Genomic DNA, 26,221 nt, shown 5'->3' on the forward strand with positions numbered 1-26,221 from the left:
TGCCAATGCAACCAAAAGAACCTACCTGCTACTGAAAATCCAGAACCACAACAAGAAACATAGGAATTCTCTCTCTCATCCAAATGAATTCTGAATTCTCTCTCATTTTTGGTTTAAGGAACTGCTTTAACTTAAGTGACTATACTTTGGCCCAAACGAAAGCTTTACAGAATTATAATTATCAAGACAAGTATTTTGTAAGTAAAGTTGATTCAAATCTGAATCTCATTGAGTGAACTGTTTCCATTATCCCCTGCTCTTTGGGTAGTATAAATATTGTGTTTAATTTCATTACAGTCCATTGTTACATGACTGGAAGCATAACATGAGCAGTTCTAAAACTGGATATATTTGAAATGGCAGAGGCTTTTTTATATGCCACAGGCTGTGTTATTATAGCTCAAAGACAAATGTGAAGTGCCTTGATGTTTTTATTAGACAAAGCAACTTGATGTTTACCTGAATACATTTCAATGGAATGTTTAAAACAATAAAATAGGAGAACGTTTAGAAGGTCTATCTTTGCTACTTTAAACCCTGTTGGACTGTTCTGTCTCCTCTTCTTCTTACCCCTAACTCCCCACTCATGACTCCGGGCAGGATCTGAAAGTGGCTGGTAGTCTGACTTGGGTTAGAAGAACGTGGGTTCAAAGCTTAGAGTCAATACTTACCTGCTGTCCCTATCTCTCTGCGAGCCTCAGTTTCCATTTTAATGGGTCTATGATTAACACCTACCTCCAAGGACAGTGGAGATGAACAATGGGTAACTGAGTCAAGATAAAGAAAGGAAGCACACCCAGGGGATTTAAAGAGGCAGTCCTTGCATTTGTTAGACATGGAGGCTCTGAAACCAGATGGCCTGAATTTGAACCTGACCTCTATCTCTACTTAAGGAAGGAAACGGAGGTATAGTTTTCCCATTTTTCAAATGGAGATACGGGTCATAGTATTCACCTCATGGGTTATGATGGAGGTTGAGGAGCTAATTCACGCAGAGTCCTCGGTACAATGCCTGGCTTTCCGTAATTGCTCAGTATCCATTAGCTGGCCTCGTTATTTTTTAAGACAGTGACCACTCCAGTAAGCACTAGTCAGTCCTGCATTCACGGCTGTGTGCTTGGAAGTGAAGTCTACAGGCACTTCTAACTCAGTGTCCAAACCCAAATCCACCTTCTCCCCAAACCATCCCTCCTCCTCCTCTCACTGTTTCTTCCGTTGCAACTCCCCTTCCCCGTCTCCCTACCGTCCCCCAAATCATCTCTCTCAATGAGGCTCGAAGTCCAGAGACTTCTTCCTCCCTCCAGAGTCCCCAGGTCCCACCACCTGCAGCCCTGGGCCTGGGTCTCATTGCCCCAGGACGAGCTTCTCATTCCCGGCTTCCCGGCTGTGCTCTGAACTGCCCCAGCCTGAAATATGCTCCCATAGCACAGCTCCCAAGAGGCTTCTCTCCAGCTCAGTCAGCACCCATGACTCTCCATTTCCTATAGAATCGATCTCTAGCGCAGCATCCCCTGCCCTCATGGAGAGACTTCCCCTCCTGCCTTCTTTGCCATTGTATCCCCTGGTGGATATGCTGTTTGAGTGGAAGGACCAGGTACTGGCCACACCACCCACATCCTGACCCTAAGCCTTTCCCACATTGTTCTGTGTGTCTGGAATGCATCCTCTTCCATGTTTATGGCTTCCTTCTAGCCCCTGGGTCTAGCTCCCAGCTCCCTCGTCAGAGCACAGAAGGCCCTCCCCAGGCAGTACTGAGGCATGCCAGCCAGCCTGCAGCACGTCCTACAGCTCTGGTTCTGCCTGCCTTTTCTGTGCTCCCCACACCATAAGCAGGACTGGCTACAAAATCTGTGGGACTCAGTGAAAAATTATTTTGAACAGGGTCCCTTGTCAAAAAATTATTAAGAACTTCAAGACTGACACATCTCAACTGAGGGACGTTCTACAATATACCTGACCACTAGTACGCAAAACGGTCAAGATCATTAAAAACAAAGAAAGTCTGAGAAACTGTCACAGCCAAAAGAAGACTTTGGAATCCTGACCACTATGTGTAAGGTGGTATCCTGGATGGGATCCCGAAACAGAAAAAGCTCATTAGGCTTCACACTAAGTAAACCTGAACGAACTTCAGTTCATAATAATATACCAACATTGGTTTGGTAATTGTAACAAATGCATCATACTAGCGTAAGATATTAATAATAGGGAAAACTGGGTGAGGGGTAAATGGGAACTTTCTGCACGATATTTGTAATGTATCTGTAAATCTAAAACTGTTCTCAAATAAAATGTTTATTTAAAAAAATTAACAACGACAACAAATTGTTGAGATGGTGACAACACAGTGAATTGTCCAAGACAGAGTCACGATTTGAACCTGGATCTAGATCACCCCGAGGCTTTTGTAACTAAATGCTTAGACCTCTTGAACTCCAGAGAGAGGCCCTCCCCTGGGGGAGAAGAGAAAAGATGTGTATGGGGGTTGGGGGCGGGAGGCAGAGGGTTGTCACAGTGTTTAGTAGAGGTTAAGATTCCAAACTTGATGACTCAGGTCACATACTGTATAATTCCATTTAGATGAAATTCCCAGAATAGTCAAATCCGTAGAGACTGAAAGTAGATTCATGGTTGCCAGGGACTGGGGGAGGGAGAATGGCGAAATGACTGTTTAATGTTATGAGGTTCCTTTTTGGGGGTGATATCAAATATCGAATTAGATAGTGGTGATGGTTGCACATCATGAATGGACTAAATAACACGGACTTGCACGCTTTAAAATAGCTAAAATGGTAAATTTTATGTTATGTGAATTTTGTCTCAAAAATAAGAGTACAAGCTTGAGATTCTGTGTGTTCTGGATTTGCCATTGCACCATTTACTAGCTATATGTGACCTTGGGCAAGTTATCTCTCTGTGTCTCAATACCCTCATCTGGTAAATGGGGTGATAACAGTACTTATAAAGTTGTCAGCATATAAAGGATCAGGACAGTACAGGGCACAGAGAAAGCGCTCAACATTAGCTACAAAAACATTATTACAAAGAGGTGGTAGAGCGTCAAGGACTTCAACCTTACGTGCCGCCCTCTCCAGGATCCAGGCGTTTGCGGTTCCTTCTGGACTGGATAGGTTAGAGGAGGTATTATGAACTTATCCCCAAATCTTCACACCCAAGAGACTGCAAACCCAGTCGTCTGAGAGCCCTCTCCCACTGACAGTCCGGGGGGGGCACCGAGATCCACTCCCGGGCAGCCGCCAGGTGGAAGCCGGGGGATTCTGGACCCACCACCTCAGATCAGGGTGGATGCTGAAGCCGCCGCGGAGGTGTGAGCTGCAGCGCGCCGCCTAGTGGCACCTGTGAGCACATGCATATGGGCCTCAGAGGGAGGCACCACCCATAGCGGCCGGCAGCGCCTGCGGGTAGCCCTTTAAATCTTCATTACTGTAAAATAGGTAGCTTGTAGTCAGCCAGAGTAGGGGATGTCTGTATTTTCTTTTTAATCCAATGAGCTAGTTATTGTCCCCATTTTATGACTGAGGAAACTGGTGCTTGGAAAGGCTCAGCAGCCAGCCCAGGTTCTTCCAGCAGGTAAGAGAAGCCCCAGGTGCGGTCACCTATCAGCTCTGGAGTCCAGAACTCTATCTCCGACACACGCTTACGGTTTGGGAGAAATGAGGGAGCTAATGGAAGCATTTGCAGTCCCCACTAAGTGTCCAAACTGGCTCTGGAACCGATTTCAAAGCAGCGGCCTTGTACCACCTCCAGCCTCAGGCCCGCCCCCCCCCACTCCCCCCTCCAGTCACCCAGGAAATGGAGGGGCGGTGGGAGGCTCCTTGTAGGGCTGTAGGCCGTTGACCAGTCACTCCTTTCTCCCCAGCTTCACTGATATATCCATTCAACTAATACTGACGTACGCCTATTACGTGCAGGACATCGTCCTAGGTGCTGGTTATATGAATATGTATGTGCTTTTTTTTGAGTCCTGTGTTTTAGGTATGTGGTTGTCTCGCAATTAGGTACCTGTTTGTACACTGATGTTTCTGGGAGGGTCATTTTGCACCTGTATGTCTTTGTTGTATTTACTTGCATATACCTTTGTAGGTGTGTATCAGTGAGGTGTGCCCTGTAACTGTCTAAGGGGGTGTATGTGTATGGGTGCTTGTAGCTATGTGGATGGGTGGAGCTGGCTGGGTATGATGAGCTACTGACTCTCTCATCCACTGCCCTTGCCTTGGCTGTCCTGGGTCAGGCTAAAAATAACCCACCCACCTTTGCCCACGGGGACCTTTCTCAGTTAGCCAAAGTTCTTCCCCAGTGAGTCCCACTCCACCCATATCCACCCTCCTGACCTTGGGTGCCCAGCTGGAGAGGGCTGGGAAGTTGGACTGATTACATAACCCTCCCCCAAATGCTCCAGACCCCAACCCTGTGGGGCAGTGGGGTGGGGAGCAGTGGGGGTACTAGGAAGTCCTGTCTTTATCGCTCCTTTGGGGAAACAGCTGGGGCAAACCCTTGTTGCTTCTCTGCCCCCATGAAGTCCCCTTTCAACCTACACGTCTGGCCCCTAATCCTTTCTCCTCCAATCTAGGACACAACCCTGGGAACTCTTGGCCCTATTCCAGCTCACTCCCTACTGGCTCCTGGACCTGGCTGGACCTCACCCCTTCCTGAAGCAGCCTACTGTATCTGTATTTAAGGAGTGATTCTAGATCCCAGCTCCAGAAAAAAACCCAAGTAGTGTACAGATCAGGGCCAGATGGAAGAGGCATTCCTGCTAGCTGCCAGCCCCTTCTCACCGCCCAACCCAGCCCCAGAGGAGGTGTGGGAGTGGAGGCTCCCCTGCTCAGAGGGTTTCTTCCAATCCCATCTCTCCTGCCCCTTTCACTCACTCACTCAAAGTTGTGTGATCTTGAGCAAATAACATCTTTGTGCCTCAGTTCCTTCATCTGTAAAATAGGGATACAAGTGGTACTTACCTCAGAGAGTCGTGAGGATTCACGGAGGTGATGCACGTAAAGTTCTTAACCTAGTGCCGGGTACATAGACGGTCTCTGCCAGTTGATCCACCCTGTCTGATGTCTCTGGGTTTCAATCTCAAGACACCCATCCCCAAACTCCACCTGGCCCCACATGCCCACCCTTGGGTGGCCAGGACTTTCCCCCAGGAATCAGACTGGCTGGGAGGGGAGATCTTGGAAAGACAGATCACTGACATTTGTGCTGCAGTTTCCATATATGTTTTTTTCATTCATTTCTACATCCCCTTGTGAAACAACTATTATCATTAGTCTCCATTTTACAGACAATAACCGAAGGGAACATCAAAACGATTAATTTGTTGACGGTCACACAGTAGGTAAGGGGTAGAGCCCAAATTCACACTGAGCCAAAGATGGCTGCCCCACTGTCACTCGGGGTCTGGGCTGTTAACATTCTAGGACCTGATTGCTGCCGGAGATTCAGAGGGGTCTGGTAAACAGTTCTGCCCAAAGTCATACAGACAAGTAGGGCCAACCAGGATAATCCAAATCTGTGCTCAGGTTCACACAGCTGCAAGCCCCAGTTTAACCAGGACTTGAATGGTAGAGATTTTCTCATTTAGGGAGCCTTTTTGGTAAGACTGCCACTTGTGGAAGACATAGAGCTTAATACACGCCACGGAACTAAAAGTGCGAGTCCCGAGTTCAATCACAAAAGAAAGCTGCAATAGCAGAGCCAAAGGAAAGCGCAAAGATACATTTCCTTAGTTTTTGGAAGAGAAAATTGAGCAGACTCCTCTTCCAGCTACAATCCAGCGGCCGGGTTTTCCAACACTCCGGGCCCAGCGTCTCGCGAGGTCCCCTCCAAGGGCCCCAGTCCTGCCGAGGCCGCGCCCAGGTGGCCGTCGGTTCCCCACCACAAATCCCCCCGCAGGCTCCGCCCCCGCCTGCCCAGGCCCCGCCCCGAAGCGCGCGGTGCGGCTCTGCTCACCGACTCACTAAGGCGAGCCAGGAGCAGCGCTCGGCATTGTGGAAGGCGGCGGGGACCCGCGAGGGCGCGGGAGCCGCGGGCAGCGGCGGAGCGTAGCGAGGAGCGCACTGGGCTCGGACAGCGCGGCGCGAGCGGCTGCGAGCACCGCTGAGCACACTCAGCCTCTGTCGCGTAACTTCGGAGCCAGGGCTCGGGAGCCCGGAGAGCGCCCGGAGCCCGGGAGCCTGGGGAGCGCAGAGAGGGGCGCGCCGGAGCCTGGCTCGAGAGCGGGCGCCCGGCACCCATCGCGCTCCGAGCGCCCGGCGGCCCGCTGTGCAGTGTGGCTGCCGCTGCCCCCACGGAGGGCACGGGCTGGCGCGGCCGGGCGCCGGGAAGGACGGCGTGGAGGCGGCGGCGGCGACGGAGACGGCGGCGGCGAGGCTGGGGCCAGGGAGAGAGCCCCGCGGGAGAAGCTCCCGAGCCGGGCCACGGGAGCATGTGGGCTCGGAGCGGAGCGCGGGGTGCGCTGTTGCTGGCGCTGCTGCTCTGCTGGGACCCGAGGCTGAGCCTAGCAGGTAAGAAGCGATTGTGCAGGGGGCGAAGGGACAGACCCTTGCTACCAACTCTGGTTCGAAGTTGAGATGGTCGGTTGCCGCGTCGGTGCGCGCAGGGGAAGCGGCAAGGGCGCCCAAGTTAGGAGGTAGATTTCCCTGCCCCACCAAAGTGGGCGATGGCCCAGTCACCTCGCGGAGGGCGCAGACCAGAGAGTTCAAAGTAAGCCGGAAGCCTCCAGGATGCACTTGGAAGGAAGGGATCGCTTCTTTTCCTTGGAACGGGTGTGGAAGTCGGGGTCGGCGCCTCCCGGAGGACACGCTTCCAGGGGACCCCGGGCTCTCCGCGCGCCAGGCGGCTGCGCCTCAGAAAAACTATCACTGCACCGGCCAGGTGTGCGCTCGCTTGCGGTTGGTGGGCAACTTCCTAGTCCGGGTCCCGGCTAGCCCAGGCGAGAGGGAGGGAGAGAGAGCTGCGGAGCGCGGGAAGCACGGGTCGGCTCCGCCAGCCGAGGAGGCCGGTTTGAAGGGCTTTGGCTATTGAGAGGGGTAGGGCTGAATCCTGCACGTACAGCTTTTCCTGAGATCATGGGACCCACAGGTCTGGAAGGATATTTTTTTCTGGGTGTTGGTGTTGTGTGTGGGGAGGGCAGGGACGTAATAATCCTGCTGAGTTTCCTTTTATAAACGGGTCACTGACATTCTCCCCGTCCCGGGAGCAGACAAGGTGCGTCCTTCTCGGTACAGCTTCTCCGCCTTAAAATATAGCCCCGTATCCCCTCCTCTCCCGCCGTGGATTTGTACACGTCTCGCTCGTCTGTAGCTGGGCCCCGCGCCGCTGACTGCGCTGCGTCTTCAGCGGGCCGAAGCCGGGAACCAACCTCTCTCTGGTTCCTGAACCCAAGGAGGTCGGCCGGCCGCGGGGCCCTCGGCTCCCGGGGAGGGGTGGGGGCTGGGGGGGCATCCTGCACGGAGTTCTGAGTTGAGGCTGAGAAAGGGGCAGGAAAACTGGTGCAGAAAGTGGACGAGATGACGCAGCCCTCCCCGCTCCACCTTCCGCTGCGATGTCGAGATCCAATAGACAAAGATTCCTCACTCGGGAATTAATGATTCCCACGGCCCAGGAGTGAGTTTTAGCACATCCTTCCACTTTTTTTTTTTTTCCAGCCTGTGTTGTCAAGTTACCACACAATCATTTGATCCAAGTTAATTATGATTTGGGCAGACTCTGGTATTTAAAGCAGTGTTTTGAAGTTGGAAGGTAATGATGGGGGTTGGGGGGCAGGCTGCTGAATGACCAGCCTTGTTATAAAGAGTGCAGTTGGATGTGGGAGGTGCTGGGCTGGGGTGTTGGTTTCTGGTTTGAGGGTGTTTGAGGGGAGGTGATTGAAGGGTAGGGTGAAGTCTCTGTAAATGGCACATGGGCAGGGGTGGGTCTTGGGAAGCTGTTTTCCTAGCAGCAGGACAATGGGAGCAGGAATAAATACTGAGGTTACTGGGGGTGGGGGTTCGGGGAAGCAAGAGAAAGACAAGACTGGTTGCCTCGAGTTCTCTGAAGCTCAGCTGGGGAGACTGGGGGTGGCCTGCCTTTCCTGCTTAACAAAGCATCCAGCCCCCATCTTCCCCAGAAGAAACCCCAGGCCCAGGGCTTTGATGGATTTGGGCACGAACAGTGCCCAGCCAGAACTGGCCTCTAATACCGGGCTTTGATTTCTCACTAGTGAGCAGAACTGGTGTTGGAATTGTGCTCATTACTTAGCCCAGCAGGAGCTGCCTGCCCACCAGCCTGGAGAGGGGCCAACTGGTGGGCTTGGCCTGCAGCTTTCCCTTTGCCCAGAATGTGTGGCCCTTAGAAACCTGCCTTCAGGAGGGAAAATGCGCCCCTTCCTCCTCTGCAACCCTAATGCCACAGGCACGGAGCATCTTTCAAAAGATCCCTTGGGTCTTCCCAGTGGATCCCTCATGAGTCCCATTTCACTGATGAGGAAAACCAAGTCCAGAGTGTTGGCTTTCCTCCAATCTTGCTTGCCTTCGTTTGCCAACAGACGTGTATGCAGGGCTCCTATCCAATAGCCAGGTCGACTCAGGCCACATTGGACTCCTCCTCGTTGCACCATCGACCTCTCACCGTAAGTCTAAGATCAAGCTGAGGCAGATAAGGCTATCCCCACAGAGGGGGGCTCTTTCGTGGTGATAGGCAACCTCCTCTTAGGTGGCAGGCACCTCTCTCCTTGCCCCCACCCCCATCCCCAGTGAATATGAGAATGTTTTTTAAGGCATGAAGTTTGAAGGTGGAGAAATCAAACCTGGAACCATAAAACCCCAGACCCTTAGAAGGAGAGATCAGCAAGTGACTGACAGAAGAGGCCACTTCAAAAGCCACATTGGCCCTGGGAGTCTCCTCCCACCCCACCCCTCAGCCTTTCCTGGAGCTTTTAATGAGCCTTTCCTTAGCCTCTGACTGGAATTGTAGAGAAGGAACTGAGGTGTCATGACAACACCTCTTTTTAAAGTGCAATTAAAATCGGAGTTTTCCTAGTGTCTCTGCTGTGTGTGTGTGTGTGTGTGTGTGTGTGTGTGTGTGTGTGTGTGTTGGTCTTTGGCTCCGTTTACACCATAGCAAACACCCATCTCACTTAAACAAATGGAAAATCAAGAGTGTGTTAATGGGTTTCTCATTCAAGTGAAAGTACCACCGCAGGGAGGGAGGAATTTCGGATATAATCTCCACCCTCCTCTCCCCACCCCCAAACTGGGAATTCTGTAGGATAAAACAATTCCCCTTTTTCCAACCCACTTATTTAACTACTGAAGCTTTGGGACAGGTCCTGACTCGCCCAGAGTTACACTGGGGCTCAGGGATAGAACTGGTATTAGAACTCAGGCCTCACAAACCTCAGTCTAGTTCTTCTGGCTCCTTCATTCCACCTGGGCTGCAGGCCGGCCTTCAGGGGCCTGGGCTTGAGATTCGGAAATCCAGGCACCAGCTAAGGCAAGCAGCTAAAGAGAAGGTTGGTTTGGTAGCTGTCTTAGATGGACTTGTAACAGGATGGGGCAAGAGGGGAGTTGGGAGTGTGGACCCAGGAGAAGTGGAACAGGGCAAGGCCAAAGGTCACAGGTGAAGCCCTAAATCCAGGCAAGAGCCCAATCGTAGCTCCACCCCTGGTCCCCCAAACCTATCTTCTCAGCAACTGCCCCAACCTGCCCCACGTGAGATAAATCACAAGCCCTTGGGCCCATCTACCTCCCCAACCCCCTTGGTTGTTGAGTTTCTCCTGGACCGATGGCACTGTGACCTTCTTTCCAGCTGTCAGGCATTAAAATGAGGTCTGCCACCCCCGAACCCCCACCCCCACCCCCCACTGACCCCTTCCATTCCAAGTGCTTAAAGAGCAAGTTTGGTGATGCTGAGTGGCCTGTACTGGAACCTCCTCCAGGACCTGCTGGCTAAATATATGGTCCTCAGTGCTGGGGTCAGGGTGGCAAGGAGACACCGGGGAGCCCACAATGGCCTGGGGGAAAGGGAAGAGAGGCGGAGGCTTACGTTGGGACTTGGAACTTGCCTGTTGGGGCTGAGGCTGGGGAGTGAAGAGAAACCGCTGGCTGCCTAGACAGGATGGCCTTGGGGGGGGTGCGGGGGGGGGGGAGCCAGCAGTGGAAAGCTGGTGCTGGCCCTTCTCCTGGCCTCCACCTCCACCTCACCAGTTTCCTAAACAGCTTCCACAAAGGGAGTCATTAAAGCTGTGAAGGCAAAAGGAAACCAAACTAGAGCACTCTGTGCTTTTCTGTTTGGGGTTTTTGTTTTGTTTTGTTTTTAAGGAAAATTTCAACTACCATAATTACAATAATACCAAAAAAGGCAGTTTCTGGAGGCTGGAGGGAATCCGTGGGCTCCATCCTATTTGATTTGCTTGTGAAGTTGGGGCTGGGGCACTACCTTCTGCCCCCTTGGGACCTGCACTCAGCCAGGTGCCCCTGGGAGCCTTGGGAATTTCTCCTTGACTGGCACATTTTGCGGACCCTGAGCCCTGGTCAGGTGAGCCTGTCTGGGCTTTTGGGGAGAAGGCCTGGTATCCCAGAGCTGGCCTGGCTGGCTCCCTGCTGGCTGTTGGGCTGTGCACTGGATTTGAATTCCGGCCCAGCAATGCCCCAGTCACTGAGCCCCAGCAGGGCAGGCAAGCTCCAGCGAAGTGAAGCCCCAGGTCCCTGCGGCGCCCCTTTCTCTCAGATTCTCTGCTTCAGGGATGCTAATGGCAGGGAAAACATTTGCTGAAGTGCAGGCATAAATAAATCAGCAGCCTTCCCACTCTCTCCACCCCTCTCCCCCTTTTGTTTCCTCTTCCTTCTCGCCAAAAGCACTGAGTTGCTGGCAACTCCCAAATTTCCCCTTGCCCACCACCTGGCCTGATTAGCATGTCTACAGCTCATGGGGTTCATTCACTGCGGCTACCCTGCCGGCTCCTCCTTCCCTTCCTCCTGTGCACCCCTCATCCTTCTCCCCCTTCCCTGGCCCTGCTAACTCTGTCTGCTGGAGCCCTGGGAACTCTTATGCCACCAAAGGAGTGCGCACTGTGAGTCCCCCTTCTTCTCACCTCCCGGAACAGGCTGCCCCAGCAGCTCACAACTTCTCCGTTGCTGCACAGCTCATTTCTGCAGGAAGGTGGGCTGTGGGTGTGAGAGTGTATGAAGGAGGGGGGGTGTGGAGGGTGCGAATGTGTATTCAGGAGGTGGGAGTGTGCAGTTGGAGGTGAGGGTAAGTGTGATGTGTTGGGGTGTTCGGGGGTGCAGAGGTGACGTGTGTGGGAGGAACGGATGTGTGATGAAAAGATTGTGCCTTTTGTTTTCAGGTGTGTGGCTATGTATGTGTGTTTGAGTGTGTGAGGAGGTGCAGTGTGTACGTGGGCTTGGCTGTGGTGTGTTTGTATAAATAGAAATAGGTATGTATGTGTAGTGTGGAGACGGTGAGTCACGGGGAGCTCCACCCATTGTTTTCTGTGGTTGGGGATACCTCTTCCAGGCCATTTGCCCTCTGGCACTAAAGAGACCTCATTTTGCCCTGGGCTGCGGGCTGTGAAAAGATTTTGGTCCCCATGTCAGGTTCTAGCGTTGGAACGGCCTATCTTTCCCTCTTGGGGGCAGATAGGACAGGCCTGCCTGAGGATATGTGGGCCATAGATAGGCCCTGAAGCCAGCCCAGGAGCTTGGGGACGGCCCACCTGGGGACGGGGGTCTGAGTCCAGGAGTCTGCTGCAGTGGACTTCCAGCTCACCCAGAGCAGTGGCAGGGCCTCGTGCGTTAGCCCTCCAGAGTGGAGGGAGATCTCTAGAATTTGCTAGAGAAGAGGCAGGCAGAGCTTGAGTGAGTGGCATCCTTAATGGAGACCAACCGAGGCAGGCACGGCTGGGCTGGGACTCTCGGTGGAAGCTATGAAAGGAGACACAGACATGCACACGGGCCCTGGACTCCACTGTCCTTCCCACCTCCTTGGTCACAAAGGGCTCCCCTGTTCTCCCGCTTCTGCCTATACGAAGGGCTGCCATCCGGAACTAGGGTAAGATGTGCCATTGTGGAGCCGCAAGACCGATAGGAAACCACAGCTCCCCCAATGTGCAGATTGCGTTATAGTTTATAAACCCCTCTTATAAGTGGTACCACGTGGTCCTTGTTAGAGAACCCCACCAGGAAGGTAGGTGCTGCATCACTTAGGACCGGGGGCCTGGGTCAGAACACCCCTAACCCCAGCCCTCGAGGAGGTCACTGTCCATGCGGGATGCTGATGTCCACTCCAAACATGGCGACATCCAGAGCGTCTTGAGTGCCCAGCAAGAGCAGTGCAGGGAAGGGCACAGGAGAGAGTGACGGTCTAAGCCTTGGGGCTTCCTGGAGGGGGTGATGTGAGCCAGACCTTGCCTTTCTCCTTTTCAAGCCTTCCTAAGAGCATGTCCTGAAGAAAAAAGATGGGATGGGGACTAGCTCTCTGGGGCCCCTGGGCACCCCAGAACTTGCCCATTCTCAGGTAACTGGCACTATCAGCATCTGCTCGGCCACAACCCATGGTGAGCCCACCCCTGGCCCTGTTTCCACTCTGGGCCTCGTGGGCTCCACTGAAGGGGTGCACCTTGGGAATCTGCCCCTCTCAGCTACTTCTGACTATGGCTGGGACCCGAGGCACAGGCTGGAACGGGAAAGAGTTCTTATTCTGTGATTCTCTCTCTCTGGCCCTTGAAGATGGAGTGAACCCCGAAAATGCGTTTTAAGCGGTGGTGGGGATTATGCTGGGGGTATGGGGAGGTATACTTCTCTGCCTTCTGCCATGACCCAGCAGAGAAGGCAGAGTGGGAAAGAAGGGAAGGACGGAATCCGCGGCCTAGCAGCTCCCTCGAACCAGTCAGAGACGGAAGGCTCATTTGTCATCACCACCTCTAGGACCCCCAGCGCCTGTATATACCCCTCTTCACAGACGGCCCTCCCAGGGGCCTTGCTGCAGGTCAGGAGGGTGCATGGCACGGCCAACTGGTTAGCCTAGCCTCCCAGCATTGCCACTTACTAACTCTGTAGCCTTGGGCAGCTCACCTAACTGTGCTGTGCCTCAGTTTCCTCGTCTGTAAAGGACGACGATAATCTTGTCCTTACCGGGTTGTTTGAGGATCACATGACCTAATGTACGCTCAAGCACTTAGCGTGGTGTCTGCGCACAGTGGGTGCTCAGGGAGCCCTGGGACACAGCCTCCTCCAGAGACAGCCCTGCACCGCCTGAGACACGTTCCTCCAGGGGAGCGGGGTGGGGGAGAAAGCGGGGAGGTGCAGAGCCTGGAGGCCCCGAAGCTCCTGACCCGGGCCTTTGGAGACTCTGGTTCTTGCCTTTCTCCTGCCGCGTGGCTTTCGGCAAGTGCCTTTCTCTTTGTGGGTCCTGGTTGGACTCCCCTTCTGTGAATTTGGGGTGGGGGAAAGGTGAAAGGGCGATCCTCAAGGGCTGTGGGGTTTTCTGTCTGATTCCATCCGAAGAGGCCCCAGCAGCCAACAAGAGACAGAGGTAGCCAAGGCCCAGACCGCTTGTGTTTACAGAGCCCCCTCCAGAAAGTCAATATATTGAGTGGAATGCCCTTGTGAGCATTACGCGGCCCTGGGTGTCTCTCTCTTTCTAAAGCCATAAATCACACTCGGGGACCTCGGTCCCTTTTTCCTGCTCCATAAGCATCTCTTGCCTTGGAGGCCAAGAGCCCCAGGCACCAGATAGGGCCCAGGAGGCAGAGAAGGATCCCACTGACAGGCAGCCTAGCCATGTGACAGAAGAGGCCCTGGCTCCCCCTCCCCACGCCACCCTCACCCAGGCTTAAGGGGCAGACTGCCCTCACCTGGCCTCACCATCCAGGATGGCTGATCTTCGGTGGTGGGGTATGAACAATCCTGTCCTTACGTGGGGTATCAGAACACTAGCCCGTCCCTCCAATGTGGTGCACAAGTACATTCTTTCAATCTGATGAAGCGCTGGGCTCTGGACTCAGGCCTGACCCTTGGATTGATGGGCTTTATGTTGCCTCTTGAAGCATAAGATGTATGCCAGGTGTGTGATGCTGGGAGGACAAGAGATGTGTATGGTGGTGCAACCGAGGGGAGCCCATCCGAGGACTAGCCAAGATGTGTGAGTGCTGGGAGGGATTTGCATGGTGTATAGAGGGCAGGCTCTGCAATCAGACTACTGGGTTCAAATCTTGACTGTGCCACCGTCTAGCTGTGTGTTCTAGAGCAAGTTGCCTACCCTCTCTGAACGTTAGTTTCTTTATTTGTAAAACAGGAGTAGTAATAACACCAGTCTTATCAGATTGTTGTGTGGATGAATGAGATCATGCATTTGCGTGTTCTAAGTGCTCGGTAACTTTTATTGTCATCATCATCATCGTCATCATCATTGGAGGCAAATACTGGATAACACGACAGGAAATGCTTAAGCTGTTGAGAGAAGGCTCCTGTGGGTGGCTGGTCAGGGAAGGCTTCCTGGAGGAGGGAAGGGTGATATTTGGCCTTTTAAGGATGAGCAAGTTTGCGTAAACAAAGAGGGCGTTCGTGGTAGGGGCTGTGTGTGTGAAGGTATGGGATAGAAGTGCCTGCACATCACCCAGGAAACAAATTCCAAATTCAGTCACTGACTCGTGTCTGATCATCTGGTAAAATAAGACTTCTGCGGCCGTGGGTCCTTTATCGGTACAGAGGAAAGAGTCAAGGCTTTGGAATGAAAGGATTTGACTCTTACTGAGTGTCTGGGCAGGAAGCTCAGCCTCTCTGAACTGTAGTGTCTCCATCTGTTAGGGGGCGTGACCCCACTGCCTTCTCCAGACAGTGGTGTGATATGAGATGGCACATGTCGTCCTGGCACAGAGTAGGTCCATTGATTTCCATGGGCTTTCCTTGTTCCTGCCTCTCCCCTACCCCCGATCTGGCTGACCCCTGGGTGGGGCTGGGCCCTTCTTCTCTCTCTCTCTCTACACCTCTGGGTGGCAGAGCAAGGGGACAGAATCCCAGGTGGCAGCTTCCAGGTTGAGTGGAGAGCCAGGGAGAAGGGCAGGAAGAGGAAGGCTGCCTTTGCTGGTCCCTTGTGCCCACCTGGGCCTGGAGGATACCGGGAGGCATCCCCAAGGTCTGGTAGGAATGTCTACTGCCGAGATCACGTAGGAGCCTGCCATTCCCAGAGGCCCCAAGGGTGTCTGGAGGCATTACTGGCCAGGAGACAGAGCTGAAGGAAAGCAGCTGTGTAATGTGATCAGAGGCGCCCGCCTGCCCAGCCTGAGGACTGAGCACCCATGGAAGAAGTAGAGCTTACAAGAAGTTGAGTCAGAAATTCAGGAAAGTTGCTTGTGGCCTCCTCCCCCATCCCACCTTTGCTCACTCTCTGACACAGCAGGGCAGAGTCAGACTCAGAGCCAGAGTGAGCAGTGATGGGGTGGGTTGGGGGATGTCCTGTGGGGCAGCCTTTCACTCTCCTTTTGTCCTTGTCACCATGCCAGGGCCCTGGGGATGGATGGGAAGGCAGGTCCATGGGTGGAAGCAGGATGGGGTTGAAACATCTGGGTGATGGGAGAGTCCCTGTGACACTAGGTGACTAGGGATGCTGGGTCTGATTCGTCTGATTTTGCGTCCCAGTTTGGCACACAGAAGTTGCTCGATAAACACTGTAGAATGGATGAATGAGGAGCTCACGGTGAGACCTTACTCACCCAAGACGTTGCTGTGATTCAGTCCCTACTGCGTTGGACTTGCTACTGCGGACGAGTAACCGAAGAATTAGAAGATTCGCGCTGCTTTGCTTACAGCCTCCCTTTCTCTTTGCCTTCCTCTCTCTCTTCATTCTCTCCTGCTTTCTTACTTCCTTGAGCATTTACTATGTAGCAGGCATGATGGGAGTCAGAGTCAAGCCTTTAGCGGTCAGCCCCTAGGTAGGAGAGCATTTATGCACTAAATCCAGTGGAGCACAAAGAATTAATCCAGTCAAGTGCCCTTGGCCCCTTGGTGTGGAGAAAGCAGATGGGGTGGGCTGGTGAACTCTGTCCTTGTCTGCAAGGTGGCCTTCACAAGGCACGGCTGGTCCAGGCCCTCGTAACATGTTGGTTTCCTACTTGTAGTCCCAAGCCCACTGTTCATTCCCTTCCACCTTGCCATCTCGCGGCTCAAGAGAATGCCTGTTGCGTGGCCACAGGCCCCGAGGTCTGGGAGCAGGTGTAGGCTGAGAGAATATATTGGAAGGCCCACAGGCAGGGTCTGGCCACTGGCCTCAGCCCTCCAGAGCAACAGCCACCCGCATCTTGGTAGGAGCTGGGTGTGGTGCAGGGGAGCAGCTTTGGCTTCAGGATCTGGTTGAGCCAGGCTCTCCTTGGCACTGTGTCCAGTGCTAACATTTAGGAGCATCCCTGGGAGATGAAACTCCCTAGGCCTTTGGCCAAGGCAGCAGTCGGCCTGGCCCAGCTACCAGCCTCACAGCTGGGCACCTGAAGGTCCTTGCCAGGAGCCCCTACCACAGGTGATCTGAGATTCCTGCTTGGCAGCCAAGACAGCTGGGGCTGCTGGGCATAATGATGCCTGTGGCACATCTGATTGGGCCCCTTTTCCTACTGGCACATCCCACTCCAGTGCGCACGCACGCACACACACACACACACACACACACACACACACACTAGCAAAAAGAGCCTTAAATTGAGGCGTGGGAAACATGGATTCTAATTCTCGCCATGCAGCTATCTGCTCTATGGCCCTGAGTCCCTTACCCTCTCTGGGCTTCAGGACCCTCTTCTGGCCAAATGAAGAGAGCCCACCCCGGAAGCAGACAACTGAGGGAAGCCCTGGCTCTGACACTGAATGCAATTCCCTGAGCCTGCATCTCCTCACTGTGACATAGGGGCCCTGATTGGTTGGTTGATGGGGAGATCGAACCAATGGGGCATCAGACAAGGTGAAGCATGGTCAGTAAAGGTCAGTTTCCTTTTCTTCTACCTGGGAGGAAATCAACCCACAAACGACATTCTGTCTTTCCAGTACTCCCCTTGAGATGGGGAATATTCCCAACATAAGGTTCAGACGGCCCAGAGTGACGCGGTGATCCGTCTGAGGGTTACAGTGAGGGGGCGAAGCCTGCATTGTCATATGCATTTGGAAAGAGCCCTGGACTAGGAGTATGTGGAAGCTTCTAAGGCCAACTCTGTGTGCCAGGCAAATCACTCACTCTCTTTGAGCCTCAGTTTACCCATCAGCAAAAGGAATAAAAGAAGTGAATGCGAGACAGGGCTCAGGGAGAAAACACTCAGAGAGGTGCTTTGGAAACTGTCCTTTAAACCTCAGGTGCCACTGATCTAAGGTGGAAAGAAAGGAGGTCGGCAGAGCAGGATCTGTTGCCCCAGGGACGGTGCAGAACTCCTGAGAGCTGTTTGCTGTGCGGCAGGGAGGGGAGGGCCCCTGTTTCCATATCCCTGGCTGGAACCTCCTGCTGGTGGGTGGGCCCTGGCATCTCCCCATGGCCTGGCTGGCCCTGGCTGTTGAGCTAGATGACAAGAGTTTGGGTCGCTTCCCATCCCTCTCCATGCTACTCACCCCAGAACAGAGGAGGCTGGGGTGCCACGTCAGGGAAGGTTAGTGTCGGTGCTGGGTTTGATGTGTCCAAGCCAGCACACCATCTGCCATGCCCACCAGAAGTTACATAATCTCTCGGCCGGCTGCCCGTTCTTAGAAAACGGGGCAGGCGGGACCAGCAGGGAGTGGAGAGTTAGGCTTTTCTTCTCTGCACTTTGTTTCCTCCCAGCCCACCATCTCCCTGGGGCAGTCTTCATTCTCCAAGTTGCTCCCACACCGAGTGGAGCCTGAGACGTAAAGGCCAAGACAGTGAGGTCGAGGTTGGGAGGGAACTTGGTGGGCCTGAGGACCACTTGCTGCCTTGCTTTGCAGACCCCGGGGGCATCCCGCAGACTGCTTGCTGACAGCGATCACCAGCCCCTCACCGTTCCCCTGCTGTGCTCAGTGGGGTGGATTCAAGAGGGCAGCTCAAAATTTGGCGAAGTAAGGGGACACCCTCCCTCCAGTTCCTACAGAGATGTTCTCCATCCAACATCGTGTCCAATAATACGCATTTTTAATATATCTAAATAACAGCCAAATAACTCTGTCCCCGTAGTACGGAGACCCAAGATCTAAACCTGTCTCTATTATTTGTGAGTTGTGTGATGTTGGCCAGGCTACCTGACCCTTGTTAGTTGCGGTTCCTCATCTTTCAAATGGGAATAGTAAAACCTGCTTCACCGAGCCGTCTTGATGATTGAGTCCGACAATGCATGTAGACAGAGAAAATGGTCAACAAATGGTAGCTGTCATCATTGCTATCCTAGTGCACGTTTTTTTAAAGAAAATAATACGTATTACAGAATTGTACACCTGAAATCTATGTAACTTTACTAACAGTTGTTCACCCCAATAAACTTTAAAGAAAAAAAAAAGAAAATGATACATAATGACCAAATCTGTTTTATTCTAGGAATGCAAGGTTGTTTCAAAATTCATCTATTAATATTAATCCATTAAAATTAATTTGTGAATATTAATATCATGCTATATTAATGTCATATATGACGTTGACGAATCTAAATAAACAAAACCATACGATTATCTCTGTAAATGCTGAAAAAGCCTTGGACAAAATTCAATACCCATTCATGGTATAAACACTCAAGAAAATAGGAATTATGCGATACTTTTTGGTTTGATAAAATAGATAGACCCTAGACCTAACGCCAGTATCTTATTTAATGGAAAAACTAGAGACATTTCCATTAAGATCAGTAATAAATCATGGAGACCCACCATGTCTTTTACCATTCAACACTGTGCTGGAAGTGTTAGCCAACATGATTGATCAAGAGAACTCAATTAGAGGCATAAGGGTGGGTAAAGAAGAAGTAGAACTATCCCTAGCAGATTTTAAAACATATTAACACCTCTGTAATCAAAACAGTGAGAAACTGGTGCACCAATGGGCAAATAGATTGGTCAGAGACGAGAGAAAGTCTAGAATCAGACTCAAGTACAGAGGAAATGTAGTGTATGACAAAGATGGTATTCGGATCACTGGGATAAAGACAGATTTTTTAATAAATGGTGTTGGGACAACTCGGTAACCATTTGGGAAAAGATAAACTTGGATTCATATTTCACAGCATACAGAAAAATAAACTCCAGTGGACTAGAGATCCAAAAGTAAACAGTGACACCAATAAGCACTAAATGAAAACTTGGGTGAATTTCTCTTTAGTGTTGGGGTAGGGAAAGCTTTATAACCGTGATTCAAAGTCCAGAGGCATTAAAATAAGAAACATTGATCATTTTTATTCCATAAAAACTCTTTAAAATCCTTTTTTGATTATAAAGCACCCTAAAGAAAGTCAAAGGACAAAATATTTGACAAACTGGGAGAAAATGTTAATAACATATCACAAAGAACTAATATCCCTAGTACATCAAGCACTCTAAAATACTGAGGGACAAAGGACCAACAACTTGATAAAAAAGCAGAAAAAAGACATGAACAGATAATTCATAAAATAGGATGTAACAGTGACCCTCAAACGTGAGAAAACGTTAAGACTCAGTCATAATTAGAAACCTGCCAATTGAAACAACCCTAGGGTGCCAACTCCTCCCTATAAGACTGGAGAGAATTAAAAATCATGACCACACATTCTGTTGAAGAGGCTGTGCGAAATAGGTGCTTTCAGACATTGCTTGTGGAAATGCGAATTGGTGCAATCCTATATTCGATAAATAATTTGGCAATACTTAACAAAACTGCACGGACGCTTTATTTTTCCACCCAACAATCCTACTTAGAACTCTTCCCTTAAGATACACCTTTATCAGTACAAAAATACATGTGCACATGGTGATTCATTGCAGCATTGTTTGTGGTTGCAGAATATTGGAGACAACCTGAGCTCCCTGGTAGGGTAGTTGAAGAAACACACGAGAGTACTATGCAGCTATGAAAAAGAACGATGAAGGTCTCCATGAACTGACGTGGAGAGATTCCCAGGACATCCCGACAAGCAAAAGAAGTAAAGCACAAAATAGTATCTATAGGATGCTCCCTGTCGTGTAAGAAAGAAATGGGTGGCAGGCCAGGCCCGACCCAGAGCTCTCCTTGTCGTTTCATGGCCTCTTGAATACATTCTGCTTCCTCATCAGATGCCTCTCCCCACTCTGCTTAAAGATGCAAGCAGTGAGCCCCGTGTGGGGGCCACAGGCCCTGTGCTTCCCCGAGGTAAAATGGGGAGGGGCAGGACGCGTAAGAGCCATCCTTACCCTGGCTTGAGTTGGCACTCCTGGCTCCATGTGGTCCTGGGACTCCATTTCTTCTACAAATGGGGGATAATGAACCCTGCGCCACTCCCCTCGAGAGAGGAAGTGGAGTGTAAAGGGCACTGCACCATGTGGTGTATGGCGTTAGTTATTTACCTACAGAGTCCGCAGCTTGCTCCGTGCGCCTCGAATAAGCCTTGGATCCTCCTGTTCCAGTCCCTTGCAGCACACACACACACACAGAGCTGCATTCTATACAAAACTACAGAACTGCAGAAGATGCTAAGGTGGCTGCTTAATTTGCTGTCACCTTGACTTATGAGGGTCCCATTGACACACTCCACCTACATGCCAGGTGTGTAACAGGCGCTCTGAGCCCCTGGCCTTCCGCCAGCTCTGGGCCTGCTCTCGTGCCCATGTGGACCAGTTTACACACACTGTCTCATTTAAGCCTTGTAAGGACTCTGGGAGGAAGGTTTTAGAGGACCAAAATGGGCTCGGGGGAGTAAAGTGACCCCCTCGTCATCTCACAACTTCTATGTCAGAGCCTGTTCTAGGTGTAATCCTTGCCTCCCAACTCCAGATTCCGTGTTGCTCCCAGGAGCCCACTCTGTGTCCACTCCCCAGGCTGTGTCTAGGTCTCACCCACTCTGTCCCTCCCTGGATGCCCGTCCCGGTGAATGCCAGCTGCTCAGTGACAACTTGTGAGAGACTGCATGGTGGGTAAACAGAAGAACTTGGAGCTGCTTTGCAAAACAATCCTTCCTCGAAGTGATTCTGGTCTCAGTAAAGAGGGGTGATTGATGGACAGAACTGGGCTTTTCCCACAGGCCTGTCATAGCCAGCATGTCAGCCCCTTTCTCCCTGACCTGTGCCATTTAAGCACTGGTTCACAGGGACGTATGTTCTTAGGGGCACATGGGGAGGATCATTAGCAGCTCCAGGGCCACCTCCAAGCCTTGCAGGGACTTGTCTGTACGCCTCAGACCCCCGCAGGCCGGAGTGGCCTGCGGGGAGGGGCTGAGCTGGACCTCAGCCTCCACACAGTGGGAGGGGCCGTGGGTGGGCAGCGGAGGGCATAATTGCCGGAAGGTCATGCAGCAAGCCCTGCGAACTCTGCTTACCAGTCAATAAGTCATTTATTATGCCCCTGACGTCGTCCTCCTGTGTCCCCGGCCCCCTGGGTCCTGTACAACGTACAGAGGGAAGGGCAGTGTCAGCTGAGGGGCTGACCTCTCCAGGTAGAGGGGCTGCTGAAAGCCTGAAATAAGCCATCCTCCCCGCCTCCCCATCATGGCCCACTGGGTCAGAGTGCTCCCCGGAGCCCCAGGGGGCCCTGATCACTGCTGAAAATTGCTGGCTAAACAGAAGTTCCCAGGTACTTAGGTATCTCCGTCTCACTGCCCTGGGCTTCCTTTCCAAGGTCCTTCTAGGGAATTGTAGTGTCGATGGGGGAGGGAGTGCAGCTCTGAGCTTCTTAGGAACCACAGGCTGACAGACCCTGTGAAGGGGCACATCAGGCCCCACGTCCCCTTCTCTTGCTTGAGAGCTGGTCATGAGAATCAGCCCCACCCAGCCACTTGCTGTCAGGGTGGGGACGGTAGCTCCCTTGTCTGGGGCACTTCATGCCAAAAGCACCTTCACGTGCATGTGAATGTGAGCTTCTCAGCCCCGTGAGGTCATCGGGCAGAATGTTTTCACTCCCCTCTTACAGATGGGGAAACTGAGGTCGGGGCGGTGACCTGCCTCGGTTATCTCTGGACTTGCTTTGTGGCTGCCAGATTTTCTCCCTTTGTCCACTCTTGCATGGCTGAGAACGATTAAGAAAAGAAGTATTCTAGACTATTCTAGATTGTTCTTGCAGGGCATCTTGCCTCTAGGTTTTACTTCCGGGGAACTCAGCCGCTGATTGGGAGTTGTCAAGGCTTTAGCTGTGATTGGTCAGAGAGGGCAGGTGCCCACCTGTTCAGGGGACTGGAACTGTCCTCCACTCTGTGGCCAGGGAGGGAAGCTCCTGAGCGCAGAACACAACCCGCGGCCTCTAGCTCTCCTGGCTGCACCACATTCAAAGGTGGAAATCAGGGCTGAGCGAGAGCAGGCCAGAGACCACTTTCCGTGGTCTGTCTACAGAGTGACCTGGTGTCCTAGCTTGCCTGTCCTGGTCAGGAATGTTCCAGAGACAGCCAGCCACCTTCTGTCTGCCCACTCTGCCCTCCCTCCCACATCAGGCCTCTGATCCTGCGCTACCTGCCCCCTCCCTGGAAAGTCACAGTCTTCCTTTGATGCTCACCCTGGGTGGACAGCTGGTTCCAGCCTTGCCATAGGGACATTCCAGATCCCACGAAATTCCAAATTCCACTGCCTTATCTGGCACCATTCTGTCTGACCTTTGATGGGCTTCCCTGTTGTGGAGGAAGGACCTCCACACCCTCACAGAGATCATTACCTACGCACCAAGCTCTCTGGATGTGTCCCGGGCTTACACCATGGCTGGAACACACAGGTTGTTTATCCAAAGAGCAAAAAACAGCAGGGAATTGGGGGGAACACGAGGGGTGGACAATGGCCTGACCAGAGTAGGCCAGCTCCACAGTGGAGTCACTGTCCCATTTAACCCTTTCAGAGCCGAGGCCTCCACCAGAATAAATCCCTGCCTCTCCCTGGGCCTCAGTGTCCCCATCTGTTCACCAAGGCAGTTGAACTACTGACCTCTGAGGCCCCTCACAGCTTTCAGCTGTACATTTTCTGACATCCCCTTAACCCAACAGCCTGTAGAATTTCATGAGGGCCGAAGAAGGCAATTGTGACACCACTGGCCTCTTCCCAGCATTTCCTGTCTAGCCAGTAAACAGAGGGGTTGACCAGAGTGTGGGTTCAGCAGCTGACGGAAGTCTGCAGTTCCCACGTCAGTAAACATGCCTCTAGACTGAGTCCTGTTGCCATTGAACTTGGTGTGGCTGGCTCCTTCCGGTCATCCAGGACTTGACTCAAATATCCCTTCCTCAGAGAGACCTTCCCTGATCCGTCTGCCCCTTCTACTTTTCTTCTAGCACGGAGTACCCTCTGGAATTATTATTTGTGTGTGTATTTACGTGTGTGCTAGTTTATCACGTGACCACACGTGAACTCTAGGAGGACAGGGCCACGTTGGTACTGTGGACCCTCCAGTGCCCAGAACAGTGCCTGGCCCAGAATGGGCTCTCAATGCCCAGGTGCTCAGTGAATGAATAATGAATAAGGTTGTGCATGAGGAAGGACCTAGAAGTTTTTCCAAATCCACATGCCTGGCCTTCACCCCAGAGCCTCTAGATTAGACGTCTTGGCATAGGAGTTTTGACAAAGCACCCCAGGTGATTCAGATGCACACCTCTTGTTAAAAAGAGACACACTCCACGGTTCTCAGCCTCGGCTGAGCAGTGAGATCGCCGAAAATGCCTCGGTCCCGTCCAGAGAGTCTGACTTCATTGCTCTTACGGTCGGGCCTGGGCATTGGGAGCTTTGAAAGCAACCCCGGTGGCTGTGTTGTGCTGCTGAGGTAGAGGGGCCCCCGTACCCGATCATCTCCAAGGCCTCTGGTCCACCGTCCCGCTATTCTTGGAAAGCCCTGCAATGTTCTCCATGGCAAACCCAGACCTCCAAGGGCGGGCAGCTCCTTGCCCTACCCTCCTGCACTGATAAAGAAAGTGACACCCTCTTTGACCCTCGAAGGTGAGTTGGGAGGGTGGCCCTGGGCCCTGCGGCCCCTCTGCAGTGACTTCCCAGGAATGGCTGGTGGCTTTGGGCACAGCCCCAGCACCTCCTTTTCCTGGCAAGACGGCTGAGCTGTGTTGGAACCTGTCTCCCCCCTCCCCCGATAGCGCACAGTTTTAAATAAGATCTTCATTTACCAGAAGTTCACACCACAGCTTATGTGTTATATGAGAAACAGAAATCTTGTGTTCAGGGGGGAGATGCTCTGAGACGCTATCGGGGGGGGGGGGGAGCTGCAGCAGAAGCGATGGCACAGGGGGTGTATGCGGGAGGAAAGAGGAAGCTGTGGAATCTGAGCTGGCACCCGGCCCCGGCCCTGGCAGTGCCATGCTCCTCTTGGCTCAGCACGTGGCGGGTGGGGGAAGTGCCACCACTCTGCAAAGCTGACTTCATGGCTCCTGGAAGGCTTGGAGCTGGGTGGGAGTGTGAGGTCACCACCAGCTCCGCCAACTGGCACCCCAGCCCGGGTCATTTATATGTCTCCAGTTGGTTAAGAGATGCTCTTGCTGTTGATCTGTCAGTTGCTTCGTGCCTTGCCGTGGAGGCTCTGAGAAGGAAGGGATTTGGTGGCCATGATCAGACACCACTCCTCCCCCCGTGACCATCCTGCCTCAGTTCTTCTGAGCCCAGCCTATGCAGCATCTAAAGCAATAAATTCCAGTCGTCCAGGACTTTACAGTTTCAGGGTGTTTTCATGCGGTGCTTCCAGGTGCTCTGTGAGGCGGCTGTGATCGCTTTGCTTATGCAGAGGAAGAAACAGGCTCAGGGCGTCTGAGTACCTCGTAAAAGGCTCCTGTGGCAAAGCTGCGACTTTGTGCCAAGATTTCTGTTGGCTCTGCTTGCAGCTGGTGGAGGGCTGGAGGGCAGGTCCCTGTCACATCGCTCAATGTGCCACATCTCTGCGGTGTTTTTAACTCCAGGGGCATTTGTCTCTTCTGGTGGCCTGAAAGCCAAGAGACCGGGGTGAGATACCAGAGTGCCGTATGACCTTAAGCAAGGCTGCTTTTCCCTCTGGGCCTCAGTTTCCCCAAAGGTAAACCAAAACAGCTGGATTCGGTGGTTTTTTAGGAAGGCACTACCCTTCAGCTCTTCCTTGCACGTCTTCCAGTGGGCCCTGGCAGTGAGGAGATTGGGACAGAGGGTGTGCGGTGGCTGCGTCATGGGGTCTGTGGTCCACGGCCTATGCGCTTGTAATAAATACTGAGCCGACAGATGCTAAACCGCATCCCCAGCCTCTGAATAAATAAAAAGTTGCCCAGAATAACAGCCCGGAAAATGCTGGGGCTCCAGCCAGCTCTTACCTTCTCCCCTCCCACCAGCCCTGCCTTTGTGCCGCCTCCTCCCCCTCCCTCCCTGTCCCCTGTCCGTCACTCGCTCCAGCCCCAGAGGCCACAGGCGCTGTCCCAGACTGGCTTTAGTTCACGGATCTGCAGCCAGTCCCCCAACCCCCAGCTGCCACAGCAGCTAATGAGAAGCAGCCCCTGCAGATGACAGCTGGGGGACAGGGCAGCCAGGCCCTCCTGGGCCTGGGGTGTCAGGCACCAGGGAGCGTACCGATAATGCTCAGTGCCAGCCAGAAGTCTTGCTTGCAGACACGCGCTGGCATTTCCGGCCCCCGCCCTGGGAGACGCACTAGCCCCACTCCAGCAGGAGGCTGTCCACTCTACTGCCCCTGGCGGAGGCCACCAGGAGGTTAGGACCAGGGTGTGCATAGGTGGCTCCAGGATTCGTGGGGCACACTAGTGTGATGTGTCTTTGATGTGTGTAAGAGTGCGTATTTCCAGTCTCTTCTTGTGACAGTTCAAGTGCTCAGGAGCGGAGACCCAGGGGTTAGGTCAAGCGTAAAGTCACAGAATACTAAAGCTAAAAGACATCACCTTCAGTTTACGGAGGACATGGGGACCTCGGGGAGGGGACGGTGGGGGTGGGGACACGTGCCCGGGGTTACACAGCCCGAAAGTCGCGGAGCCTGGATCTGAACCTACCTGTGGGCCTGTGCCCTTACCCCTCTGCCAGTGGCTCCCTCCAGGGCCTGTCTTGGCCCCACAGAGATGACCCCTCATCCTCACAACCAGTCCAGCCCCTGAAGAGGTGCCCAGGCCAGGGGCTCGAGGTTCCTTGGCCCTGTTCTCGGTTGA

The 26,221-nt window shown here is 52.8% G+C and overlaps 1 protein-coding gene across 2 annotated transcripts in view; it reads left to right on the plus strand.

The window, feature by feature from the left end:
- The first annotated feature begins 5,980 nt into the window (after positions 1 to 5,980).
- UNC5B (unc-5 netrin receptor B) overlaps positions 5,981 to 26,221 on the plus strand; it is a 79,828-nt gene continuing 59,587 nt past the window's right edge. For both annotated transcript variants that reach the window (XM_033130793.1, XM_033130794.1), the window contains exon 1: positions 5,981 to 6,527. In XM_033130793.1, coding sequence (XP_032986684.1) covers positions 6,449 to 6,527 — 79 coding nt within the window. In that variant the 5' untranslated portion in view covers positions 5,981 to 6,448. The remainder of the gene's footprint in view (positions 6,528 to 26,221) is intronic.

The sequence above is a fragment of the Rhinolophus ferrumequinum genome, chromosome 16, assembly GCF_004115265.2.
Source record: "Rhinolophus ferrumequinum isolate MPI-CBG mRhiFer1 chromosome 16, mRhiFer1_v1.p, whole genome shotgun sequence".
Lineage (NCBI taxonomy): Eukaryota > Metazoa > Chordata > Mammalia > Chiroptera > Rhinolophidae > Rhinolophus > Rhinolophus ferrumequinum.